General features: G+C 46.6%; 1 protein-coding gene across 1 annotated transcript in view; it reads right to left on the reverse strand.

The window, feature by feature from the left end:
- The window catches only part of LOC101146677 (guanylate cyclase 2G-like), a 62,320-nt gene that overhangs the window by 15,663 nt on the left and 20,210 nt on the right, over nt 1–26,447 (reverse strand). The window contains 11 exon segments of the mRNA XM_055352038.2: nt 532–687; nt 3,330–3,498; nt 11,492–11,563; nt 12,070–12,186; nt 12,898–12,981; nt 15,498–15,635; nt 17,210–17,358; nt 18,078–18,191; nt 19,568–19,693; nt 22,412–22,556; nt 24,565–24,750. Of these exon segments, the coding sequence (XP_055208013.2) occupies nt 532–687; nt 3,330–3,498; nt 11,492–11,563; nt 12,070–12,186; nt 12,898–12,981; nt 15,498–15,635; nt 17,210–17,358; nt 18,078–18,191; nt 19,568–19,693; nt 22,412–22,556; nt 24,565–24,750 (1,456 nt within the window).

A 26,447-nucleotide genomic window follows, 5' to 3' on the forward strand; every position in this document is an offset into this window, starting at 1 on the left:
CAACGCCTTGACTTTAGACATCTGGCCTCTAGAACTGCCAGGGAATAAACATCGGTGTTTCAAGCCACCAAGCTTGTGGTCACTGTTATGGCCCCCTAGGAAACTAATCCAGAAGGCCGCAGAGGTTGCACGGTTTCGAGGCCTTCGGTGGTCTTGTAGGCCATGAGGAGGACTTAGTTTTCACTCCCCAGATGGGAAGCCAGGGGAGGCTTCTGATAGAGAAGTGACATAATCTGCCTCATTTTCTAATAGGATCCCTCTGGCTGCTGTAACAAAACAAGTTATATAATTTGGGGTCCCTTGATTTTTTTGGTAACCAAAATGCAACTCATTTTCTAATTTAAAAAAAGAATATGAATTTTTATTTTTCTTTAATTTTTTTCTGAGACTGCTTGCTGGGAAAGAGCATGAATTTTTCAATAAAAAATAATGGAATAAATTGTATATTAATAAAACAATTAATTAAAAAAACCAGCATTTCAAAGCTAGCCCACACAACCAAAACCTCCCAAGTAGGCTGTCCCGCTTTACCATCCGGTGCCTCGTGGAGGTCATCAAAGGGCCCGTGGTCCCAATGGTAGATCAGATCCCTCATCAGAATGGCGAAGCTGTAAACATCTCCTTGTGGGGTGCCCGACCAGGGCATCTCCGGGAACCGCAGCAGCTCTGGGGCAGTCCAGTAGAGCTCTGCAAAAGAATGGGATGTCCGCATGGAGTGAGGGTACTGCCAGGCAAAACAGGAAAAGCCACCTCTTCATCCTTTGGGGCACAGGAGAAAGGAAGGCATCCAGCCCTGAGCCATCAGCCCCAATGTTGTCTGATTTGAAGAGCAAATAGGGGTCCGTGTGTGTGAATATAGAGAAAATTAGCAGGAAGGATGTGCGCTAACATGTTAACGGTGGTTTACTCAAGACTAAAATTACTCAAGACTTGGTTTTCATGTTCAAGTTCCTTCTCTGTATTGCCTTTATTTTTAAAAACAATTGTGGTACGATTCATAGAACATAAAATCAACCATTTTAGGCCAGGCGTAGTTCACGCCTGTAATCCCAGCACTTTGGGAGGCCGAGGTGGGAGGATAAATTGAGGTCAGGGGTTCCAGACCAGCCTGGCCAACATGGTGAAACTCCTCTATTAAAAATAGAAAAATTGCTGGGCATGGTGGCTCACGTCTATAATCCCAGTACTTTGGGCGGCCAAGGCAGGTGGATCACCTGAGGTCAGGAGTTCAAGACCAGCCTGACCAACATGGAGGAACCCCATCTCTCCTAAAAATACAAAATTAGCCGGGTGTGGTGGTGCATACCTGTAATCCCAGCACCTGGGGAGGCTGAGGCAGGAGAATCGCTTGAACCCAGGAGGCGGAGGTTGTGGTGAGCCAAGATCGCACCATTGCACTCTAGCCTGGGCAACAAGAGCGAAACTCTGTCTCAAATAAATAAATAAATAATAAAAATAAATAAAAATACAAAAATTAGCCGGGCATGGTGGAACACATCTGTAATCCCAGCTACTCAGGGGGCCGAGGCAGAAGAATCACTAGAACCCAGCAGGCAGAGGTTGCAGTGAGTCGAGGATGCACTACTGCCCCCCACCCTGAGTAACAGATCCAGATTCCATCTCAAAAAAAAAAAATTAACCATTTTAAATGAACAATTCATTGGCATTTAGCACATTCACAATGTTGTGCAACCACCACCTCTATCTAGCTCGGAAACATTTCCATCACTCCAAAGTCAACTCCTTACTCATGAAGCAGTTTCTCCCTGTTATCCTGACCCCCAAGCCCTGGTAACCACCACCAACCTGCATTCTGTCTCTATAGATTTATCGGTCTATTCTAGATATTTTACACACCTCCTTTTTTGCAGTGAAGTCTATAGGCTTATGTCATTATAGGTAATAGTCATTAAAACAAAAGATATACATTAGGGTATGCAGAAGGGGAACTAGGACAGCTACCAGCAGGTCTTGGCCGGGCACGGTGGCTCACGCCTATAATCTCAGCACTTTGGGAGGCTGAGGAGAGCAAATCACTTGAGATCGGGAATTCAAGACTGGCCTGGCCAATATGACGAAACCCCGTCTCTATTAAAATTATAGAAATTAGTCAGGTGTGGTGGTACATGCCTGTGATCCCCAGCTACATCGGGAGGCTGAGGCATGAGAATTGCTTGAACCCAGGAGGTGGAGGTTGCAATGAGCCAAGATGATGCCACTGCACTCTAGCCTGGGCAACAGAGTGAGACTCTGTCTCAAGATTAATTAATTAATTAATAATAAAAACAAAATTTCTCCCCATCCCTTTTTTTTGTTTTTGACGGGGTCTCTAAAGGATGGAGTGCAGTGGTGCAATCACAGTTCACTGCAGCCTTGACCTCCCAGGCTCAAGTGATCCTCCTACCTCAGCCTCATGTCACCACACCAGCTAATTTTTCTTTTTTAAGTATAGATGGTGGGGCGGGAGCGTCTCACTATGTTGTCCAGGCTTGTCTCAAACTCCTGGACTGAAGCAATCCTCCTACCTTAGCCTCCAAAGTGCTGGGATTTCAGTCATAAGCCACCATTCCCATCTCCCTTGTCCTTCTGTAAGACATCATCCTATCATATGATATAGAAACCTCCCAAATTGACACAAAAAAGCTGCTGGTGACATGCTGCTCCAGCAAAAAGGGGATCAGGGCTGAGAACACTGGTCTCAGGAGAGCCCAGGATACATGCAGAGGTAAGAATCCAAGGCATTCAATTAACTGGACAGGTAGGAAGAGTCATCGAACCCCACTTGGCACATAGGGAAGGGAAAAGTGGACTTGAGGCAGTGGTTTTGTCTTCAGATGCACAGCAGAATTACTTGGGAGCATTTAAAAAACAATTCAGATGCCAAGACCCCATCTTCAGATATTCTGATTCAGTTGATAGTTGGTTGGGGGTAGAGGGACCAGGACCTAGAAGAGAGAGAACTGTGGAACTCGATTATCTCTAAAATATCTGGCGGATCTTATGTTCTAAGCTGAGAACATAGGATGAATGTGGGAAGGAACAAAGAGAACTAAAGAGAGGGGCAATGGTTGCTCCAGGTGGCCCAGCTGAGCTAGGACGAGAACCAGTCTCCAAACCCAGACATCACCCCACGAACTCATGCCACCTGCAGAGACTTTTTTTTTTTTCTTGTTCTCCTCAGTTGAACGGAACAGCCACATATCATCAGCTCCAGAGGAAGGCCCACCTGTGGATACCTGTACAGATGAGCATCAGGAAGCAAAGATGGAGCCAGGAACCTCTGACCATGCTGCCAATACCTAGTGGGTGCAAGATCAACCAAAGGTTACCTGAGTGGTTGGTCACTGTCTCATCATATGTTCTGTATTTTCAGCCATGCTTGAGTTCCCACAGCCCGAATCGCAACAGCTTCACCTGCAGCCGACCATCCATCAGGCAGTTGGAAGGTTTCAGGTTGCCGTGGGAGCCCAGGGGGCTCCTGTGGAGGAACAGCATGCCCTGCAAGGGTGAAAATGAGCAAATGAGGCAGACCAGGTGCTGATAACACTGCTGGAAGGAACCAAGGCAGACAGACAGATGGACAGAAACACAGACAGAGGGGCCTGGGGCAGGGGATGCGCCCATCTCTGTGTTGATTTGTTCAGGAGCCACCAGCATAGCCCCTTGTCCCTGGAGTCAACTGGGGCTGGGACACCCAAAATGGAGAAAACTATTTCCAGCTCCTTAGTGTGAAGCCAAGAAGGCCAGGCCAGCTTAAAATAAATACATCCTAGTGATCAGGCTAGGATGAGTAAACCTGGAGTGTTAAATCGCTCCCAAGAAGTCAGGACCAGAGCTGGGATATAAACCCAGGTGGGATTGGGTTAAAAGCCCAGCTTCTTCTAAACCACTAGATTTTCGTGTTTCCTGTGCCCTGGGTAATGGGAGATAAAAAGGGGGAGGAGGGAAGAGGGAGGAAGGAGGGTCAAAGCACATACTCCCCCTGCACAATGACACAACCCCAATGTGTAATTACACAATGACACAATCTAACTGAGAAGGGGCAGTGAAGTCATGTGTGGGAGGGGCTACGAGGAGGTCCCAGAGAGGAATGGGGTGGGGGGAACATCCTGAACAGAGAAGTGAACCCAAGGACAGGGTCTTGGGCCTCTTGGGCACCAGTGATATAAGAGTTAGAAAGAGGCTGGGCACGATGACTCACGCCTGGAATCTCAGCAGTTTGGGAGGCCAAGGTGGGTGGATCACAAGGTCAGGAGTTCAAGACCAGCCTGACCAATATGGTGAAACCCCCTCTACTAAAAATACAAAAATTAGCCAGGCATGGTGTCTGTGCCTGTAATCCTAGCTACTCGGGAGGCCAAGGCAGGAGAATCACTTGAACTCGGGAGGCAGAGTTTGCAGTGAGCCAAGATTGTGCCACTGCACTCCAGCCTGGGCGACAAAGCGAGACTCCGTCTCAAAAAAAAAAAAAAAGAGTTAATAAAGAAATTATTTAGACACTTAGTGAGTGTATGGGAGTCCTCGGTAAGGTCTTCCTTTAAATGAAAAGCAGCCCGTCAGGCCTCTGAGCCAAAGCTCAGCCACTGTAACCCCTGTGACCTGCACATGTATGTCCAGATGGCCTGCAGGAGCCAAGAAGTCTGGAGTAGCTGGAACACCACAAAGAAGTGAAACAGCCAGTTCCTGCCTTAACTAATTAACCCACCTTATGACATTCTACCATTATGACTTGTTCCTACCCTGCCCCAACTGATCAGTCGACCCTGTGACATTCTTCTTCTGGACAATGAGTCTTATGATCTCCCCACCATACACCTTGTGACCCCCTCCCCTGCTAACAATAGATAACCATCTCTCACTGTAACTTTCCACTGCCTACCCCAGTTCTATAAAGCTACCCCTCTCCTATCTCCCTTCACTGACTCTCTTTTTGGACTCAGCCCACTTGCATCCAAGTGAATAAACAGCCTTTTTGCTCACACAAAGCCTGTTTAGGTGGTCTTCTATACGGACACGTGGGACAGCCCCCAAATCATTTTCTTCTCTAACAAAGAGCAGCCTGTAAAATCAAGCTGCAGACATAGAAAGGTAGGCTAGAAGCTTGCATGGGTGAATGCCTGCAGTTGTGCTAATAGGAAAGGGGCTACCTAGGGACTAGACATGTTCAGATAGGGGCTCCATCGTCCCTTTTCTTTGTAAACCACGCATACAGTAAGGAGTAGGAAACATGGCGCCAGGCAGGCAAAGATTTCATTTGCATAACAGAAGATTAAGGTGGGGAAGCCAGCTTCATCGCTGGCTATGTAAACGTCACACCTGGTCCAACCAATCTTTGGGCCCTATGTAAATCAGACACTGCCTCCTCAAGTCAGTCTATAAAATCTGGTGCACTTCGCTGTAGGCCCCCTCTCTCTCATAAGAGAGGGAGCTATTCTCCTTTCTCTTTCTTTTGCCTATTAAAACTGTGCTCCTAAACCCACTTCTTGGGTGTCTGAGTACTCGATTTCCTTGGCGTGATACCATGAACCTCGGGTATTTACCCGAGACAACAAGCAGCTTCACCAGCACAGGGGTGCATCTCTTCCTCCAGCAGTGCTGACAGGCCAAGTCACTATCCCACCTGAGCCAGAGCCCTGAGGCCAATATTGCATTAGAAATATGGGATAAGGGCCAGGCACGGTGGCTCATGCCTGTGATCCCAGCACTCTGGGAGGCTAAGGTGGGTGGATCAAGAGGTCAGGAGTTCAAGACCAGCCTGACCAACATGGTGAAACCCTGTCTCTACTAAAAATACAAAAATTAGCCTGGCATGGTGGCACGCGCCTGTAATCCCAGCTACTCAGGAGGCTGAGGCAGGAGAATTGCTTGAACCCAGGAGGTGGAGGTTGCAGTGAGCTGAGATCATGCCATTGCACTCCAGCCTGGGTGACAGAGTGAGACTCTGTCTCAAAAAAAAAAAAAAAAAAATGGGATAGGGGCTGGCTGGGTGGCTCATGCCTATAATCCCAGCATTCTGGGAGGCTGAGGCAGGTGGATCACTCAAGGTCAGGAGTTCAAGACCAGCCTGGCCAACATGGTGAAACCCCATCTCTACTAAAAATATAAAAATTTGCTAGACGTGGTGGTGGGTGCCTGTAATTCCAGGTACTCTGGAGGCTGAGGCATGACAATCAGAATCACCTGAACCCGGAAGGCAGAGGTTGCAGTGAGCCTAGATCCCACCACTGCACTCCAGCCTGGGCAATAAAGTGAGGCTCCATCTCAAAAAATAAATAACAACAACAACAAAGAAATATGAGATAATACCGAAAACATCCAGGAGAATGGATACATGCCCCCACCCCTGCCCCAATCACTCTCCACCCCCTACCACATGTTCCTTTATCAAAATGCCTTATTTGTTTTTAGATGGTAACATTGAATCACATTTTGAAATTGCCGCCCACTCAACTGGACCTGGAGGGGCCTGGCTGGGGCTGCCTCTGGGACTTCCCCAGGGAGGCTCCAATAGGCTAAGGTCCAAGCTTGAAATCAGGTGAGACCTGTGTCTGATCCAGAGTTCTCTGATTCCAGCAGGATACCTCTCCATTCAACAGGACTGTCCCTGATACACACAAGGTTTTTTTCTGCTTTCCTCCTGCCTTTGCTAGTGCCACGCCTACCCCAAGTATGAGATATTTTACAGTCAACGATTTTATATTCTAGGATTTTAACAGAGCTCCTTCCATTAGGGTGAAAATGACATGCTGAGAGGCGCTTGGAATTCTGGGTGTGCATTCCTCTCCAAGAGATGGCATGCATGTCTTTATTTTCTATCTTGATGGAAATGTATGATTTTTATGTATATTATCAGAGAGCAAATAGAGCTATGAAAGGATTTATTGTTTACATGCCAGATTTTATGCACTTTTGGCAGCTCTGAGACAGGAATAACACAGGGTAGCTGCAGGAGAACAGAAAATTCCAGGCAGTTACACATGACTAGCAAAAAGGAATTGAAATAGCTGCATAAGCCATTATTTTCAGGGCTGATAAGACCCTGAAAAGAACAGGGTATGGGCCAAGCCAGCTAAGACCAACTGGATCCAACATGGTGCTGGATTTGACCCAAGTTTCACCTGGGACCTTATTATAAGCTCATTAACATACCAGGTCACACATCCACCAGTGCCACAACAGTCCCAGGAACAGCCATATTTAATGTAAAAATGGGTAACATCACAGTTCCCAGAAATCTCCACCTTTTTCCAGGAATCCTCATGAATGTTCTACCCCTTGGTTAAAGAAACTCATGAAGGTAGAAGCCCCAAATTCCATTGCGTGACTCTCTCTCAAGTCTGCCCGCACTCCCCTTTCCTGAGTGTGTACTCTTCACTTTGCAGTAAATCTCCATACTTTCACTATTTTCTGATTTATCCTTGAATTCCTTCTCACAGTGGTGTTAAGAGCTTGCACACTGGCTGGGGTCAAGGTCCCACCAGCATTTGGGGACCTCCCCTAGCCCACCAGTATCAGTTCAATCATCTGTCTGTTAGCTACATTTCTTGCCCTACTGGAAATTCCTGGGTGGCAGACAGCACTCCTACCTCTGGGCCCTATATCTGTACTCTCTGGTACTTAGCAGGAAGGAAGCATCGCATGGAAGAGCAAACACAGCCTTTGGAGACAGACTGGCTACAAATCCCAATCTGCGTCTTACCAGCTGGGCAGATGACTTCACCTCACTAAGCCTCACTTTTTCCCTCTTGGAAATGGAGATCATGTTACTCCAATATTACTACTATTGGAGTTAAAAATGAATTAATAATGGAGTTAATTATTAATTATTGAGATCACTGTCCAATAAAAACATAATACAAGCCACATGTGTATTTTTACATTTTTAGCAGCCATGTTATAAACCAAACAGGTGAAATGTATTTTATAATGTTTTATTTAACCCAATGTATTGAAAAATCTTATTTCAGCAAGTAATCAACATAAATATATTAGCAAGATATTTTATATTTTTTTTTTGCTAAGTCTACAAAATCCAGTATAAACTTTATAGCACATCTCAAATTGAACTAGCTACAACTGCAGTGCTCATTATCCACATGTGGCTGCTGGCTATCATATTTGGACAGTGCAGACTTGCCCCATAGGAGTGTTGGGGAAATTAAAACAAGAATATGTACTTCTTTTAGTACCAGTAATAGAATTATCTATGATCGTGATAATACTATTGCTACTACTAACAATCAACATTTACTGGATGCCTGTTACAGGGAAGGCATGGCACTAAGCATTTTGCATACATTAGTCCTCACACAACCCTATGAGTCAGGTACTGATGTTATCTTTTTTTTTTTTTTTTTTTTTTTTGAGACGGAGTTTCGCTCTGTCGCCCAGGCTGGAGTGCAGTGGTGCGATCTCGACTCACTGCAAGCTCCGCCTCCCGGGTTCACGCCATTCTCCTGCCTCAGCCTCCCGCGTAGCTGGGACTACAGGCGTGCGCCACCATGCCCGGCTAATTTTTGTATTTTTTTTAGTAGAGACGGGGTTTCACCGTGTTAGCCAGGATGGTCTCGATCTCCTGACCTCGTGATCCACCCGTCTCGGCCTCCCAAAGTGCTGGGATTACAGGCATGAGCCACCGCGCCCAGCCCTGATGTTATCTTTACACACAGGAAAACTGAGGCCCAGGGTTGTTAAGGTCACCTGGCCAGTAAGTGGCAGTCAGGGTTCAAACTTCAACGACAACTTCTTTGCTGAATTGTCCTTCATCCTCTTAATCCATCAAGACTTCTCTTACTTAGACATGAAGGCCTATTTTTAACTCAAGAAGAGTATTATACTCTCCAAACTCCTTCCCAGGCTTGCCCAACTGGGTTGAACTTTTTGGGGACAGGACAATGAGGCTCATTCGTCTGTGCCTCCTACGCCCAGAATTGGGTCTGATCCAAATTAGGCGCTTGATCAATATATGTTTGTTGCCTTGAAATGTCTATGGCATCTCAGAGTCTCTCTGATACCTGATATAGAGGAGGTGCTGATCAAATAGACATAGAGAGACTTGTTTCGAAAGTACAATCGCCCCCACGGAGCTTGGCCCAATGCCCAGACCCATGGCAAGGCTCTAAGAGTACAGTACATTTTCTGTTACTCGCAGTCCCCTTTCAAAGAACATTGGCAGAGTAATTAACCTCAAAGGGCCTACCTGTGCCTTGATCTAGCCTATTGTGTCATCAGTAGTGGCTCTACATGATCCCAGAATGTGCACACTCCATCTCAGGAGGTAATGATCCTTCCAAAGCAAAATGCCAAGCTGTCCTCTGTTTCCTGGCACAGAGTAGAGGGCAGACTCAGTGAGCTAGAGTAGGTGATGACCACCAGGGAGCTCTTCCCCTTCAAAGTGCCATGCCCACCCGCCATAGCGTTTTTCCAGAGAAACCTTTGGGTTAATGCTTCTTGAAATCTGATGCCTACACTAAAAAGGTCAAATCTGTTAGTCATTCATGGCTTGGTGAGAACTTACTTACTAGCTTACTCTTCACTTCCAATATAAATGATGTTGGCTGTTTTGATGGGGGCAGGAGGCAGATAATCGGAGTCCAGAATACTTCTTTGTGCTCAGTGGGAAGAGAAGGAATAAGTGGGTGAAGGGAAGGAGAGAAGATCCCAGGGTAGGAAAAGATGCCAATGTCACATCCTCCCAGTTTACAACCACTGCCACTTAAAGAATTTTATATGTACATCTCCAGACTATTTTTTTCCCTAGCTTTTAAGCCATCCAAAGCTGGAAACAAGTCCTTTCTTCCTACAAAAGTGACCAGAGTAGGATAGACTCTTAACAGATGCTCAATAAAATTTTAATGAAATAATAACAGTGGTGGTCCAGGGTTGCCCATGAGGACCAATCACAGAGACGCTTCTGTTTATTGACCTTGCTTTATAACAATCTGCTGGCTTCCTGCTAAAGCCTAGGAAATCAAAGTCTCACAGAGATACAGGACTCAGCTCCCTAGAAACAAAAAGCAATAAAATCCTTGTTGAAGGAAAGCCCTTAGACTTCAATTGGGCCAGCCTCATTCATTCTATCTACGTGGAGATCAAGGTCTAGAGAGGGGAAGTGGCCTGGCAAAATCACTCAATAAGTCAGTGGCCCATTAATCCAGGAGGGCACAGCTTGTGTTTCATCCTTTTTGCCTTCTCAACACCCAGATGAGTCTTCCCCACAGGAGTCTGTTGGTTGATTGATGGTTGGACTATTGACTAGCAGTGGACCACCACCCTTCACCGTGCTGCCCATGACTGAGAGGTTTCCTCACCGGACTGACTCCCAGGTCACTGGCTTTGTCGCTTCTGGTGGTAAAAGTATAGGCAGCAAGCTTAAGAAAGAACAGCTGGATTTAGCGCAGGTGGGAGACAGCAGCCTCAGGATGCTGGTCCACACTGACATGGCTCGCCCCACAGCGAATCTCCTCCCTCTCCTGCCCTCTCCATCCCTCATCACCAGCTTATACCTAGGGCATGGCCCTTCAAGACAGTGCCACCTTGGGCTTTGGATCCAGCTGCCACTTCTCAGCATTTCCACTGCCTTCCTGGCAACAGGCAGGAATTGGTCTCTCTCCAACTCCCTCTGAATTACACGCCACCCCCCAGCCCCTAATTGGCTTCTAGTTGTGAGACTGACTTCTCCCTGTGGTAAAACACAAAAGCAAGCTCTAGTGCTTCCTACTGAGAGGCAGTATGGTACAGAGGTTAAGGGTATAGCACTTGAAAATGCCTGGGTTTGAATCCTAACTCCAGTATTTCATAGCCATGAGACTTCAGGAAGGTCATAGGAACTTTCTGTGCTTTGTGTTTTTTTAATCTGTAAAATAAAAGTAACAATAGATCTACCTTATATTCTTGTGAGAATTCAATAAATTAATATATACAAAGTACTGGAAAGTTCCTGGCCCAAAGTAGGCACTCTATATATTTTAGTGTTACTATTATTCCCTTCTTTGCAGCCACCATAGTCCCCTGTGCCAAAGCAAAGATTCTACCTCCTCAGATCAGCATCTCTGGCCCACCTCTTAGGTCAGGAGCTTTGTGGTTAATGTGGTATCCTCATTTCCCAGGGAAAGAAATCAGGGGCTGAAGAGCACGGAAGAATATCAGGAATCACTTCCCCCAGTCCAATTTACAATCTAGTGATGAGATACTCTTTGAGATAGAAAGTTCTACCCTACAATGTAAATACTCTGTTCTTTTCTGATTGGGTAAACTTAGCATCCATTCCAACTTTAGCATAAAATACTTTCCTCTCTCTATATTTATCTGTAATCAGGGAAGAAGAAAAGAAAAAATCAGATAGAAGTGATAGATTTTAGAGCTGGAATCACTCTGAAGAGGAGATCTGAAGAGGTCCAACATTTTCAAGAAAAATTACAGTTTAATTCAAGACACAGCAACTCAAAAACACTATCACATTCATTCTTTGGTAAGTTTGTGTTATACTTACATTGACTATGTCGTATGCAAATGAGAGTTTGAATATCCAATCCATTTCATGATCCGAGTTTCTCAAAACATCCTGAAAAACACAGTAATTCAAAAGATTCCTAGTGACTCAACCTGAAGCACAGTGAGCTTTAACGATTGAACGGATTTGACTCTAATATAGCTTACATTTTTGGCCAGAACTAACGCAATGTGGGGCAGAAAACATTAAACCTAATAACTGGAAATCTTCCCAGGAGATACCATAACCTGACTCAATATTGAGAATGCATGCAGTCTCGAGTTTTGCAAACACTTCCTTGTTCCTGACAGAAAGCTGTCGTCACATACCATAATAGGATGGGTCCAGGAACACAGTTCAAGAGTAGCCATAACATCCTCAGAGAAGAAACTAAGCTCAGTTTCCCCCCAGAACAAAAGAAGCAGACATTTGGCTAATTTGATTCCCAGAAGGTAGCCTGACAAGATAATTCAGGTCTTGCAACTAGAACAGAGAGGAACTGACCTTGGATGAATAGCAGAGGGCACTGAGAAACTTCTTTATTATCTACCACTAATCAAACCTAAGGAGCATTTTACTGTTTTGCTTATCTTAAGACTTCCTTTTTTACAATACTCGGTGACAATGCAGATGTTAGGTGGTTCAGTGCAAATACCAAAGAAGGGAGCAATGCTCTCGTGCCTTAATTCACCCATCTGGAAATAATCATGGTTACAATAGCTCATGTATAGAGTGTGTCTCTATGTCCAGGACCATGCTATGTGCTTTGCATATTTTCAGTCAATTCTTATAAAGACCTTGTTAGATAAGAACTGTTACAGATCCCATTTTACAAATAAGGGAACTGCCACTGAAAGGTAAGGTAAAGTAACACCTATAAGTGGCAGAGCTGGGAGGTAAACCCAGGAAGTCTGTCTGCAGCAAATAAATCAGAGGAATGATCAAAGTCTAACCTCAGGCATGGTGATTAACTCAACCACGTCACAGTAAATGGACTCAGCCCTGCTTCCATGCTTATGGCTGTCAACGCCAATGTGGGGCCCACAACAGATCACAGAGAAGGAGCAGGAAGTCAGGCCCATGAAACTGACTCCCTCCAAGTACCAGGTTCAAGGCTGGTAGGTAGGCAAGACGCCATCACAAACACAGAGGATGAAGAGCCAGAATCAAGGCCAGGAAGAATGATGGGGAAAAAACAGAGGTAGGAATGATCCCAGGCTTCAGGTGCCTGGGAGAGGCTAGGGGTCTGAGATTCAAAGCCTGGGCTGTCGAGGGGAGGGAGAGATGGGTCACGTTAAGGGAAGCAGACTCTCATCTCTGCTCCTTTGGAACCAGGGAGCTGGCAGAGGAGGGGCAGAGAGCATCACTGCTTTGTCTCTCCACTGACCCTGGGCAGGGGGCCTCACCAGCTGTATTTCCTGTAGCACAGTCGGCTTCCTAACCCAGGCTTCTGCTTGGTCACCAACGTAACGGATGGCCACATGGTTTCCCTAGAATCAAAGAAAAAGTGGCATGTTCTTAACTCAGAATGAACCAGAAAAAGCTCCACTTAGGGCTAGGGAGGGGAGAAAGAAAGCTGGAAAGAAATGCACCTAGGAGCCAATCATCAAGCTCCTCACTGCCCAAATCAACCCCTTCGGTGGCCCTGTGCATGGCCAGGCACTGAGCTAGCTGCTTAACACTAAGATCTCCTTTAACTGGCATCACAGTCCTGTGAGGTAGGTATGATTGGCCCATTTCCAGATGGGATTGTTGAGGTTATGTAACTTGCCCAAGTTGCATATTTGTAGGTAGTACAGCGAGAACTTGAAAGTCTGACTCCAAGACTATACACTTTTTATTATATAATAATGTCCCATTATCATTCAGAGGAAATAGTGAGTTACAGTGATAAGCGTAGGTTTGGAGTCAGTTGCCTAATTCTAAGCCCAGTGCTACCACTTACTGCCTTAATAACCTTGAGTTGTTCTTAACTTCTCCAAGCCTTTATTTTCTCATCTGTAAAATGGGATTAAAAATAACACCAAACCTAAAAAAAGTTTTCTTTTTTTAAAAAAACACCAATCTCATAACGTTTTCTGAGCATTAAATCAGTTAAAATACCACTGGTAACTCAAGACCTGGCATATATCAAATTTTCAGTAAATGGCATATTTTATTTGTATTGCCTATGGAGTCTGCTTTTAGAGAGTCACTTAATCAGTCACCACAAAAACATATCACAATGTGGTAAGAGCTGGATAGAAGAAGGCATAGAATCTGGACCCAAGAGAAGGTAAGCCACAAGAGAAGGTAAATATCAACCCAAGATCTTTCACGTTTCATATGAGGGCAATGGCAAAGGACTCAGGACTGTGATGGGAGGGCCACAGAGGAAGGAATGCCTGTGGGATGAAGAAAAGGATTCTTAGAAGGGGTGATGCTTAAGCTGAACCTTGAAGGATAAGAAGATTCCACACGGGTTGGGTGGAAGGGGAGTGGCATTGTCAGAAGGTGAAACATACGTGGCAAAATAGGCAAGACCAATTGGATGAGCACAGAATATAAGCCAGGGGAAAAAAAGATTAGAAAAATAGATAAGGACTAGGGAGTCAAGAGGCTTAAGTCCCTTATTAAAGAGTTTTGGCACTATCATGAAGGCAACAGAGGTGGGGAATCCAGTGATGGTGTTTCACAGAGAGGAGAGGAGACATATTTTTGGAAGAGCAATCAAACAGCGATATGCTATGTGTTGCTACTTCCTTCTTTATGTGGCCGGGTGACGACCACGTAGAGTTTTGTATGGATGGTGGTCCCTAAGGTATTTGGTAATATCCCAGGAGGTTTTTGTAGTTTGAGAACTCAAGTAAGCAAACATTTAAAAAATCAAGTTTCATTGCATAGGGGATAATTTGGCTCTAGTCTTTTCTAACCCCAATTTAGAGCAATAGACAATTCTTCCCTTGCTCGGAGCTTTCTGTCCTTACTCTCTGGGACCCCCATTTTAAAGAATAAATACAATTTTGTACATACTCTTATCCCAAGGGGACTTGAATTTTGGAAGGATTGCTAAATGCAGACAGCAATCATGGTCTGGGTGTGGGAGGGAAGGTGAGAAAGGACAAGTGGAAATTACGTTCTAAGCTGCAGCAGCAGTCACTGTCTACACTGCAGAAGCACCAGGCCCCACGACTGATTCATCCATGCCAAAGTAGCAAGGATGAAATAATCCACACTCTAGGACTCCACTGTCCTTTAAGGGAGCCACCAGTCACATAAGGCTATTTAAATTTAAATTAATTCAAATTAAATAAAATTTAAAATTCAGTTGCCCAGGCACACTAATGTTCAGTAGTCACAGGAGGCTAGTGGCCACCATATTGAACAGTGCAGATCTGCGGCATTTCCATCATCACAGAAGGTTATTTTGGACAAAGCTAAGTCTAATCTAGAAGCCAGCTTGGGAATCACCTAGAAGATTTTTTTTTTTTATATGGAGTCTCGCTCTGTCGCCCAGGCTGGAGTGTAGTGGCGTGATCTCGGCTCACTGCAAGCTCTGCCTCCCGGGTTCACACCATTCTCCTGCCTCAGCCTCCCAAGTAGCTGGGACTACAGGCACCCACCACCAAGCCCGGCTAATTTTTTGTATTTTTAGTAGAGACGGGGTTTCACCGTGTTAGCCAGGATGGTCTCGATCTCCTGACCTCGTGATCCGCCCGCCTTGGCCTCCCGAAGTTCTGGGATTACAGGCGTGAGCCACCATGCCTGGCCAGGAGATTCTTTAAAATGCAGAATCTCAGGTGCCACACCAGACCTACTGACCCAGAATCTGCATTTTAATAAGAGTCCCAGGTGATCCGTCTGCACATTAAGGTTTGGGAAGCACTAGTATGGAGTCACAAGACCACCTTGGCTTTTGCTTGGAGAATGTTCTTCTATTCAGAACGCCCTGCCTGGCAGAAACGATGCAGAGAACAGAACAGAGATACATTAAGATCTACGGGCAGCCACCTGGCCTCAGAAATACCTGATAAAGCCCTACTGGGGCATAGAAGAGCTCTTCCCACTGCTGGCTCTTGACAAAAGAGCTGAGGTCCACAGAAATCATCACACTAGATGAGTTACTGTTGATGCCTTTTGACACAGGTGTGTCTCTCTGGGATGGCTGTAAAACAGGAAGTAATTTGGTCACTCTCAGCAGCAAGGCCAAGTACAAAAGGGAATGCATTTTATAGATGAGGAAGCTGAGTGCCAAGGTCAGACAGTTAATAATAAGAGAGTCAGGAATTTGAACCCTGATCTTTCTGACCTGCTACATGCATCACTCTAGGACAGCATCATCCCATCATCCATGCCTTCTATGGCATCTGTACCACCACGGAGGTGTAGGTTAAGAGGGAAGGCTCTGAGGTCAGACTGCCCAGACTCAAGTTCTGGCTGTGGCACTTAATTAGATGTGTGGCCTGGGGTTAGAGCCATTTTCTTAAAGAACATCTAACCAGGTTGTCTCTGTTTAACACTCTCAGTGCCTCCCAACACCTAGAAAACACCTTCAAAGCATAGGAATCTTGTTTTCAAGGAGAATCTTATCTGGAACCCTAATGTAGAAATGAGGTAGATCGAAGCAGAGCTGCTTTGGTGGAAGACGGAAGAGTAAGTCTCTGAATCCCCGGGGACGTTTGGAGATGAGTTACTAATGAATCACAGTCACCTGCTCTTAGCATGTTGAAGCCTCCCTGACTTGGTACCAGCCAAGCTTCCCAGCCCTGACCATCCCACATCTCATTATATCCTGTGTGACTTCACTCTTTTTCACCACTTGCAAACTCACTCTTTTCAAATGTCACCTCCTCTCCAAAGCCTTCCAGATGCTGAGAACTTCAGTCCCTCCATCTGCAAGGCTTCCATCTCACCGTGGAAACACCTCTCTGACACTTGCCTCCCTCTGGAGGCATCTCATCTGTGGGATATCCCCATACCTTGTATGATGCTTGGCCTGTAGTTAATGGTCAAGTCCTTGTCAAGCAAATGAACATTATTGTATTAGTCATCAATTGATTAAAGGAGTTAATGTGGTTTTGAAAATAACTAAATCTGGCCAGGCGCGATGGCTCATGCCTGTAATCCCAGCACTTTGGTAGGCTGAGGCGGGTGGATCACCTGAGGTCAGGAGTTCGAGACCAGCCTGACCAATATGGTGAAACCCCATCTCTACTAAAAAAAAAAAATACAAAAACTTAGCTGGGCATGGTGGCAGGCACCTGTAATACCAGCTACTTGGGAGGCTGAGGCAGGAGAATCACTTGAACTCGGGAGGCAGAGATTGGAGTGAGCCGAGATCATGCCATTGCACTCCAGCCTGGGCAACAAGAGCGAAATTCCATCTCAAAAAAATTACAAAACAAAAAATAAAATAACTAAATCCCCCCCAGGAGACAGCTTTAATATCTGAACAGCATCTACAGTTCTCACCCACAGAGTAACAGAGCAAAGGGAACTTTAGAGACTGTCAATCATTTATAAGTATTTAGAAACTGAGTCTTGGGGAGGTAAAATGACTTTCTCAGATTCAGCAAGCAAGTGGGAGGCCTAGAACCAGAACTCAGGCCTGCAGACTCTTCATGAAGTGCTCACTGAATAAATTAGCCTCTTGCTCTTATAAGCTCCTAGATGAGGTCCCTTCCACACATCTCCAGCAGCGACCAGGAAAGGGGACATCTGGGTCACATATGGCCTCACCTTGTTCTGGGGAAGAATGGTGATATCATCAAAATTCATTTGCCACCAGATGTCTTTGTTTTGCCTCTGCATCCTTAAAATCAGACCTATGATGGCAGCTCCCAAGACAGGAATGAGGATCATCAATGTGAGAAGCACAGCAGTCATGCCTGGAGGGTAGAGGCATATTACCCAGGCCTTGCCCGAGAGCAGTAGCAAGTACATCCCTGCCCAGCTGTGCCCAGCCAAGCAGGTTCCTCAAAGGCTGTCCTCCGGAAGGTCTGGGGTAGGACACACAAAGTCTACGCTGACTTGTCTCTTCCAGGAATTCTTCCCTGACTACCACCCTAGTTCCCACTGGAACTGCATTCACCTCCCCCTTTGTATAGAAAGTTCCACTGCAGAGAAATAATAATGATGACTTCTAACTCCACCAGCAGTGTTTACAAAGCATTTACTGTGTGTTCTCCTTAGGGTGGTTCTCCAGGCATGATCCATCTAATTCCAGGGCTGGGCTCCTAACCACTGGGGCACACTCCCCTGCCCAGACTCTTTCAACCTCCCTAGAGGTGAAGTTCCTGAGACTCAAATCTCAGGAGCCAGTTTCCCTTAGAGCAGTGATTCTCCACAGGGGAAAAAGATGATGTTGCCTCCTAGGGGATATTTGGCCATGTCTGGAGACATTTCTCGTTCCAACTAGAGGGCTGCTACAGGCATCTGTGGGTAGAGGCCAGGGATGCTGCTAAACGTCTTATAATATACAGGGATGCATGACTTGAAATGCCAGCCTCCCCATACACAAAAATTATCTGGCCCAAAATGTCAATAGTGCTGCCTGCCATACAGAGACCCTACTATAGAAAGTCTTTCCCTGCTACCTTCTCCAAACAGCCATACTTACCCGTAAAAGCAGACTGAGTTTCACAGAGCTCATTATAAAATCCACAGCCAGGTCTGTCTTCAGGAAGGGAGCCATGGGGCCAGGTCATATTGGAGAAATTCCCTGTGGGTCTTTAAAAAAAAAATAAAGGTCAGCGTCAGCTCAGTTTATTCTATTTGACTCTACCTCACGTACAGCAGAGACAACGGAAAAATGCATGTTATTTGCAAAACTCAAGCCTTGGTCTCTCAATTCAAACTTCTGTCCAGTTTGCCCAACTCTCCTAGGCTCTTCAAATCCAGCCTTCAGGTAATCTCATTCAAGGAAGGCAGTATCTTTTTGCTGTTGAAATAGCTTCCTCAATCTTCTGACTTAAACCATGTCTCTTTTGGTTTAAAAGATGACATGCCAAGTCAATGTTGCTGGGACTTTCATCTGTGTTTGACGTAGACAAATCTTGTTATATAGCAGCTTGACATTTCACAGAACAAAACATTTCCTCCTACGTGGAGTGTGCCTGTTCTGACAATACTAAAGACCTAGTTTGCCATGGTTACTTTGTTTTCTGGCCCATTTTGGTCCATTAAAATTCCATAAGAGAAGGGGAGAAAAAAGCCTCAAGTTGGCTGGGTATGGTGGCTCACACCTGTAATCCCAGCACTTTGGGAGGCTGAGCTGGGTGGATCACCTGAGGTGAGGAGTTCAAGACGAGCCTGGCCAACATGGTGAAACCCCACCTCTACTAAAAATACAAAAATTAGCTGGGTGCAGTGGCACGCACCTGTAATACCAGCTACTCGGGAGGCTGAGGCAAGAGAATCGCTTGAACTTGGGAGGCAGTGGTTGCAGTGAGCCCAGATTGTGCCACTGTACTCCAGCCTGGGCAACAGAGCAAGACTGTCTAAAAATTTAAAAAGCCTCAAGTTGAATCTGGATTGGAAGTAGTGGCAACGGGGGTGAGTGGAAATTGAATTACATTTTAGGTTTCCTTTTAGTTTTCTCATTGATTTGTAGCTGAAAGAACAAAAACAAAGTTGTTTTTTTTTTTTCCCCCAGGATTCCTGGGTTCTGGTTGCTGGTGTCCAAACGTGTCTGGGAGTCAGGCTGTCTAGGTAAGCCATTTCGGGGCCTGTAAACCCATCCCTTCAGGGGCGCTGTGCTCCACCAACCCCTCTGGGCCCAGGGCCTCTCCCCTAGACCATGGCCAATGGGACCACTGGTTGGAACACCAGAGGAGAACAGGGCCCTGGTGGAGGTGCAGTTAGTGGGTACTCTGTCCTACACTGAAATCTGAAACGGTCAAGCCATATCCTCAGTCAAGGGAATAAAATCACCTTAAAGGCCCAAAGTCTATCTTCATGAGTTCTAAGAGCACCAGGCTACTTGGGGGATTCTAGGGACTGGATCCCAAACTGGCCTTCCCAGGGCCCTCCTCTTCCTATGTCTCTTTCTGTAGCGCAATCTACACTTGCAGAAATGTCCTGCCAGTATCTGATTACTTTGATAACTGTCATAATGAAGAAAAGAAAGAAAAAGGGGCCCATTTTCAGACTTCTGCAGGGCATAGACAGAGTAATCCATGTGCCTTTCTCCCTGGGCATCTACAAACACAGGGCCTGTGATTCCTAGACAGGAGATTGCACAAGGTCAGGAGAGGGACAGCAACATGTGGCTCAAAATGCCAGCCTGCCCCAACTCAAATCAACAGAACCCCCTTCCCCGACAGCCATTAAAAACCAGACACAGGGTTTCTGTCATTTCAGGACCAGCAAAGGGAAGAAGACAGTTCAGAGATGGCATCCTGTTAGGGTTAAAGGGCCACATTGGGCAGGCAGATGTATTTTCTCAGGCCCACACTGGGGAAGCTCATCAGCACTTAAAGAAAAAAAAAAGTTTGTTTCCAGTTAATTTCACTTAAAACCTGAGATTTATGCTTCCCTCGAACAATCAGATGTGACAACATGTCAGCAGTCGTCTGGGGCCGAGGGACAGCTGCTTCCTCCAGTTCCTCCCATCTTCCTCCCCTGACCCCACCCACTCCACGCCTCCATGCTGCCAGGCCCTGGGGCACAAGTTTGCAATCTCTGTTCTCATGGCGGCCCCTTCCCTCCTGGTCTGGGTGCAGAGGCCTTGCAGGCCCTTTGCAGAGGCTTGGTGCAGAGGCTTTACAGGGCCTGATGTACTGTTTGCTATTTCTTAGAATGTGATTAACTCCACTCCTGAAGGAACACATCTTGGAAGCACAGCTCCTTCACACCCCAAACTAGTACGTAGGTTCTGACAAAGGACTTATTGCTGATTTTGTCCCACAGGGGACAGGACACAAAATTACCACTGATAAAGCACCTAATAAGTGCTGGGCACTGCAGGTGGTGTTGACTTCCCATGTCTAATCCTAATTAACCCTTCAGAAAGGGCACCATCATCTGTTCCCAACAAGCAAAGCTTGGAGGCATGAACTCCTCGGGTCTTCCTGCCAGGGCCACGAAGAGGGACAGCTGGTACACAAACCCAGGCCTATCAGGCCCCAAGTGCCATGTTCTTTCCAGCATGCCACACTGCCTTTCTGCATACATATCCGTGGGCATCCTGAATGTGGGTATTGAGCCCGAGGTTTGCAGGGGAAAGGCCAGAGCTCCTGCGACAACCAGGGCCACTGCTTTCAGTGTGCATTGCGTTCACTGAGCCAAAGCCAGTGCGGTTGGGGGATTCTGCTCCCTAACTCGACCTCCTAGAAGAGGCTTTCCTTCTGGAATGGTGCAAAAGCCCTTCGGCACTGGCCGATGGAGTGGTTGCCACCATGTGGCAGAAACGAACACAGGAAGCAGAGACAAATACTCCAGTTCTGCCAAGGCTAGTCCTGTAGCCCATAAGGGAACAGAAGCCAGTTTGGAAGGGGTGAGGAGGGCCCTTTGGTCATGAGTCCCTGAAAGGGGCCCACGGGTCCCAGAACCAAAGTGGGATGACTCAGGCTCTTAAAGGGCCTCACTGCTCTTCACAACCTCTCCCCATTCCACCATGAAGAATTTCTAAAACCACAGGAAAGAGGAATTAATTGATCTGACAGAGGGGATTAAACTGAGAGCAGAAAGAAGGATCCCCCCTTGTGACCTCTCCCTTTTTTAAGCAAATGCCTTAGGGTCTGAAAGGAAAGGAGAGAAGTTGGTGAATATTTCCACTTGCAAAAGGCATTAATAGGGTAAACGCGACCTGCTTCTACGAAAACTTCAAAGAGCAGAACTTGGCTGCTGTCTTTAAATTTTCAGACAAATTTTAGGTAATAATTTATTGACTGATAAGCCAAAGCAAGGATAAAAATAGTGACCATTTGGCTAGGCACAGTGGCTCACACCTATGATCCCAGCACTTTGAGACACCAAGGCGGGAGGATCTCTTGAGCCCAAGAGTATGAGACCAACCTGGGTGACAGAGCAAGACCCTATCTCAAAAGAAAAGAAAAAAGAACCTACTATTTAATGAGCACATACTACGTGCCAGGTGCATGTCATAGTCTCATTACTCCTATGTTACAGGATAGCAAAGAACATGAGCCCTGGAGAAGGCAGACTTGATTTTGAATCCTGGCTCCACCATCTAATAACTTTGTGACCTTAGACAAGGTACATAACCTCTGTAACCTCGGTTTACTCACCTGAATAATACAGATAGAAATAGTACCTGCCTCATGGGCTGTGTGAGGATTCAATTAGGTAATACTCAGAAGCTCTTAGCACTTGGCCTAGTGTAAGGTAAGCCCTCCCTAAATGCTGGTTATTATTTCTGCATGTGGTAGCAGGTGTTATCCCTATCTTACAACCGAGAAAACTAGAACAAGAAAGATCAAAGCAGTTGGTCAGCTGAATGTGATTTGAAAGCAGTTCACTCCCCAACCTATACTCATCCCCACCAGGAAAGCAAGAATGAGACTACAACCCATCTTTAGAAGTCTGTGGTGCCAGGGCCCCCATCACAGAGGCTGCAGATGGGAAGTGACCCCGGGAGACGGGTCTCACATTTCTGAATTTTATTCTTGATGGACTCAGTTTGAATGGAACTGCGGGGGAGAATTCCCAGGGGAAAGGGGATAAGGTGCCCAGCAGCCTCCTCTCCTGGTCTGGGCAGGCTCTGGCCAGGATGAGCGAACTGTGGGAGCTGGGAGGTCTTAACCTCAACTACACTTACAGAAGGAAGACAGGAATCCCCATAAGAAAGATGAATTCTGGAGTTCGGTGTGAGGCAGGCCCTGAAAGAGGCCTTTAATTATATGCCCAAGATCTCAAAGCCCCCACCGACCGGAGCCGCAAGTCTGAGTTTAAAACACCCTCCAGCAGTAAGCCACCTACCCTGCACTGTGGTCTGACTGGAACCCTTCAGAGCGCTGACCAGCTGCCACCCGTCCTGGAAGTCGCCTCCAGCCTTTACCACCTGCTTCACGGTCTCAGCATAGAGCAGGACGGCGTTGTGAAGGTAGGCAGAGTAAGGGCTCACCTTCAATAAGACAAGCAAAGCAGGGTCTCAAGAGGTTCATGGCCTCTTGGGTCACCGTCCAGCACTAAATTAGGAGGAATCTCTGTTCCGTCCGCCTGGCAGTGGCACACAGCACTTTCTTCCCCCATCCCACAGAGCAGAGGGTCCAGCATACACCTGCGCCTGCACTATGAAACCCAGACGTCACAGTCTTCATTTTCCTTCTGAATGCTGCGTTTCCCAATTAGATCTTCTGATCCTTCAGGGACGCTCTTCAGGCCACAGGTGGGAGGGAGCATGGTTTCAGGGAAAGAGGGTACATGCTGGAACTAGACCAGCTCGGCTCCCTACTGGCTATGAGTCCCCAGGTAAGTTCCACAGCCTCTCTGAATCTCAGCTCACTCGTTTATAAAATGGGGATAGGCCGGGCACGTTGGCTCACGCCTGTAATCCCAGAACTTTGGGAGGCCAAGGCGGGCGGATCACGAGGTCAAGAGTTGGAGACCAGCCTGGCCAACATAGTGAAACCCCATCTTTACTAAAAATACAAAAATTAGCCCGGCGTGGTGGCAGGTGCCTGTAATCCCAGCTACTCAGGAGGCTGAGGCAGGAAAATCACTTGAACCTGGGAGGCGGAGGTTACTGTGAGCCGAGATTGCGCCACTGCACTCCAGCCTAGGTGACAGAGCGAGACTCCATCTCAAAAAAAAAAAGGGGGATAAAACCGCTGTTGGGTTGAATGTGACAATAGTTTAATGAGGCATAATAGGTAAACTATCCATTGCAGTCCCTGACCCTTAGTAGGTCTTCAGGACGTGATTTCTTCTATTGGGCAGTCAAGGAAAATACAAGTGCCTACTAAGTGCCAGGCACTGTTCTCCCAATGGTACCAGATACAAAGCTGACACTTAGTAGACTGTTACTCAAATATTCTTTAATTGGTTATCTTGTCTTATATGTTAGGATCCACAATCGGCCCCCTCATTTCTAATCAAACTCCTTGTCATCAGTGGCCTGTGGTCACCTTAGGGCTTCAGCTCGGCCCCACACTGGAAGTAGCTCCAGCTCTGGAAAAAGGTCTCTCTTCAAAAAATTCTCTGTGAAAGCCAGACACTGTGCCTCCTCATCACACACATACTGGGATTACCACGGGCGGACCCTCTCTCTCCTGATCATCTCCTCCCTTTTCCAGCCCATCTGCTGGCCCTGACCTGTCCTAGCTCCACATCTCCGACCACTCCATCCTGGGTCTAGGTCCTGGCATCCTCCTGGGGAAGGAAATTGTCATGGTCTGGGTACCCATTAATATCTGTTCTGGGCCAGGCACAGTGGCTCACGCCTGTAATCCTAACACTTTGGGAGACCAAGTCAGAAGGATTGCTTGAGCCCAGGAGTTCAAGAGCCGCCTCGGCAACATAGGGAAATCACATCTCTACAAAAAAAAATTTTCTTAAATTATCAAGACATGATGGCATGTGTCTGTATTTCCAGCTACTTAGGAGGCTGAAGTGGGAGGGTTGCTTGAGCCCAGGAAGTCAAGGATGTAGTGAGCATGACTGCACCACTGCACTCTAGCCTGGGTGACACAGCGAGATCTTCCCTCAAAAGAAGATATATGCTTTGCTTCTTCCATGGACAATGTTACTAAATACACACCACCACAGCCTGGGAGGTAGATGCCATTATCAGTCCCATTTCACAGACGAAGAGACCGAGGTGTAGGGAGGTTAAGCAATTCACTACAAGGTCCTACAGTTAGTAAACAGCAGCAGTAGGATGGGGGCATAGGCCTCTGCTCCAAAGGCCTTTCACCCAGTAACCTCTGAGGTATAAATTCACAAGAGAGCATCAAACTGTTGTTTATTTTGGGCGTGGAAGATGGGGAAGTGCATGTGTGTGTGCACCTGCATGTGTGTAAGGGGGGTAGGGAGAGATGAGGAGAAATAAGAGGGAGAAATGCAAAAGCCAAACACAAATATGATCAAAGAAGGGGAGGAGGGAGCCTGAGCTGGAAGACCCGGCATCACACCTGCTCCTCCCAGGAGATGGTGCTGCGGAAGGGCAGCCTCCTCGATGTTTGGTAGACTTGTTTCCAAAAGCCTTCGTCTCCACGGACTTTTCTGTAGGAGCTGAGGGCAATGAGAAGCACTGACCCATACACCTTTGGGAGGTGCATCATTTTCTGATTTGTCAGTACTTCCTTCCAAAAACGGTCCTAAAAAGTAATGAAATAAATGTTGTTATTCGGTAGGAAATGCCTTGGCAAGGGCACTGCGTGTAACGCAATGTTTAATTTGAACCACTACATTCTAATTCCTGGAAACACAGTGAAGGCCTGCAATACAAGGTCCACGTTCTGTAGCTGGCATATAAGCAGTGGAAGCAAAGCCACAAATAAAAAGAAAAAATGTTCCTGGTGCATACAGCTGCTAAGATGCAGAAAGCTTACCCACTAACAATGATTGCAAAAACTTAAAAAGCTTGAGACTATAGATTCTTGCTTTTTAAATTTTTTTTCGCTTGTGGCATTGTTTTATCATTATAATCTACATTACTATTATGAACAGTATATACCCACTCATTATATATATATGTATGTATATATACATATATATGACATCACACTCACACACATATATATATATGATGATGATATCTTACCATAATGTTCTGCAGCTTGATTTTTTTCCACCTAAACCTATACTGGGAATACTTTCATAACATAGATTTATGCTATTCTTTCATGAAGCAGCATGAATTCAATTGCATAGACATTGGTGTATTCTCAGTTCTACCTTCCTTCTGCCATTACACACCAGTTGCAACTGGATCATCAATGTGTGGGAGAAAGCAACAGGGAGGTTGAAAAGTTTCCCTGCCAAAACTGAATGTGGTCCATCCTCTGCTCTCCTCATCTGCCTGAAGGCAGAGATGTGGGGAAAAGTGAAGAGAAAGGGAGGCGGTCACAATGGAAATCTAAGGTAAGAGAGTGTTCTGGAAAGTCTGGCATGCCTTTAGGATTCCAGCTCCCTACCCAAAGAAATCTGAGATGCTTTTGTGGATCTGAAAGACTTCATGATAAAGAAGGAAAAATCTGGGACATTACTATGTATCTCCCTTTATTTTCTTCTGTCCTATTTCAGCTTCTTGTGATTTTTTTAAAAGCTTATTTTAGAAAGATAAAACTGCTAGCAAAATAATGCACCGTGTCCATAGGAAAAGGCAAGTAGCTTTTGTAGATGCCTGTTGTGTAAGATGCATACAAGCACAGACACAATAGCCCTGTGAGGCAGATACTACGTGCATTATTTCCATGCGTCAGTGCACTTGATGAGAGGTAGAAAAGGAGCCCAGGCCACCTGAGTTTGAATGCTAGCTCTCCCTCATACTAGTTGGATGGCCTTGGGCAAGTTTTGGCACCTCTCTGAACCTGTTTCCTCTTCTGTAAAATGAGAATGATAAAAGTGAGGTGACAACGTGCTAGCAGCCCTCGCTCGCTCTTGGCACCTCCTCGGCCTCGGCGTCCAGTCTGGCGGCACTTGAGGAGCCCTTCAGCCCACCGCTGCACTGTGGGAGCCCCTTTCTGGGCTGCCGGAGGCCGGAGCCAGCTCCCTCTGCTTGCAGGGAGGTGTGGAGGGAGAGTTGCGGGCAGGAACCGGGGCTGTGCGCCGTGCTCGCTGGACAGCGCGAGTTCCAGGTGGGGGCTGGCACCGCCAGCCCCGGGCAGTGAGGGGCTCAGCACTTGGGCCAGCGGCTGCGGAGGGTTCACCGGGTGCCACAGCACTGCCGGCCCACCCGCGTCGCGCTGGAATTCTCACCGCGCCTCAGCTGCCTCCCCACAGGGCAGGGCTCAGGACCTGCAGCTGCCATGCCTCCCCTCCCCCGCGCCACCAGTGGGCTCCCGTGCGGCCC

The sequence above is a fragment of the Gorilla gorilla genome, chromosome 8, assembly GCF_029281585.2.
Source record: "Gorilla gorilla gorilla isolate KB3781 chromosome 8, NHGRI_mGorGor1-v2.1_pri, whole genome shotgun sequence".
NCBI classification, from domain to species: Eukaryota; Metazoa; Chordata; class Mammalia; order Primates; family Hominidae; genus Gorilla; species Gorilla gorilla.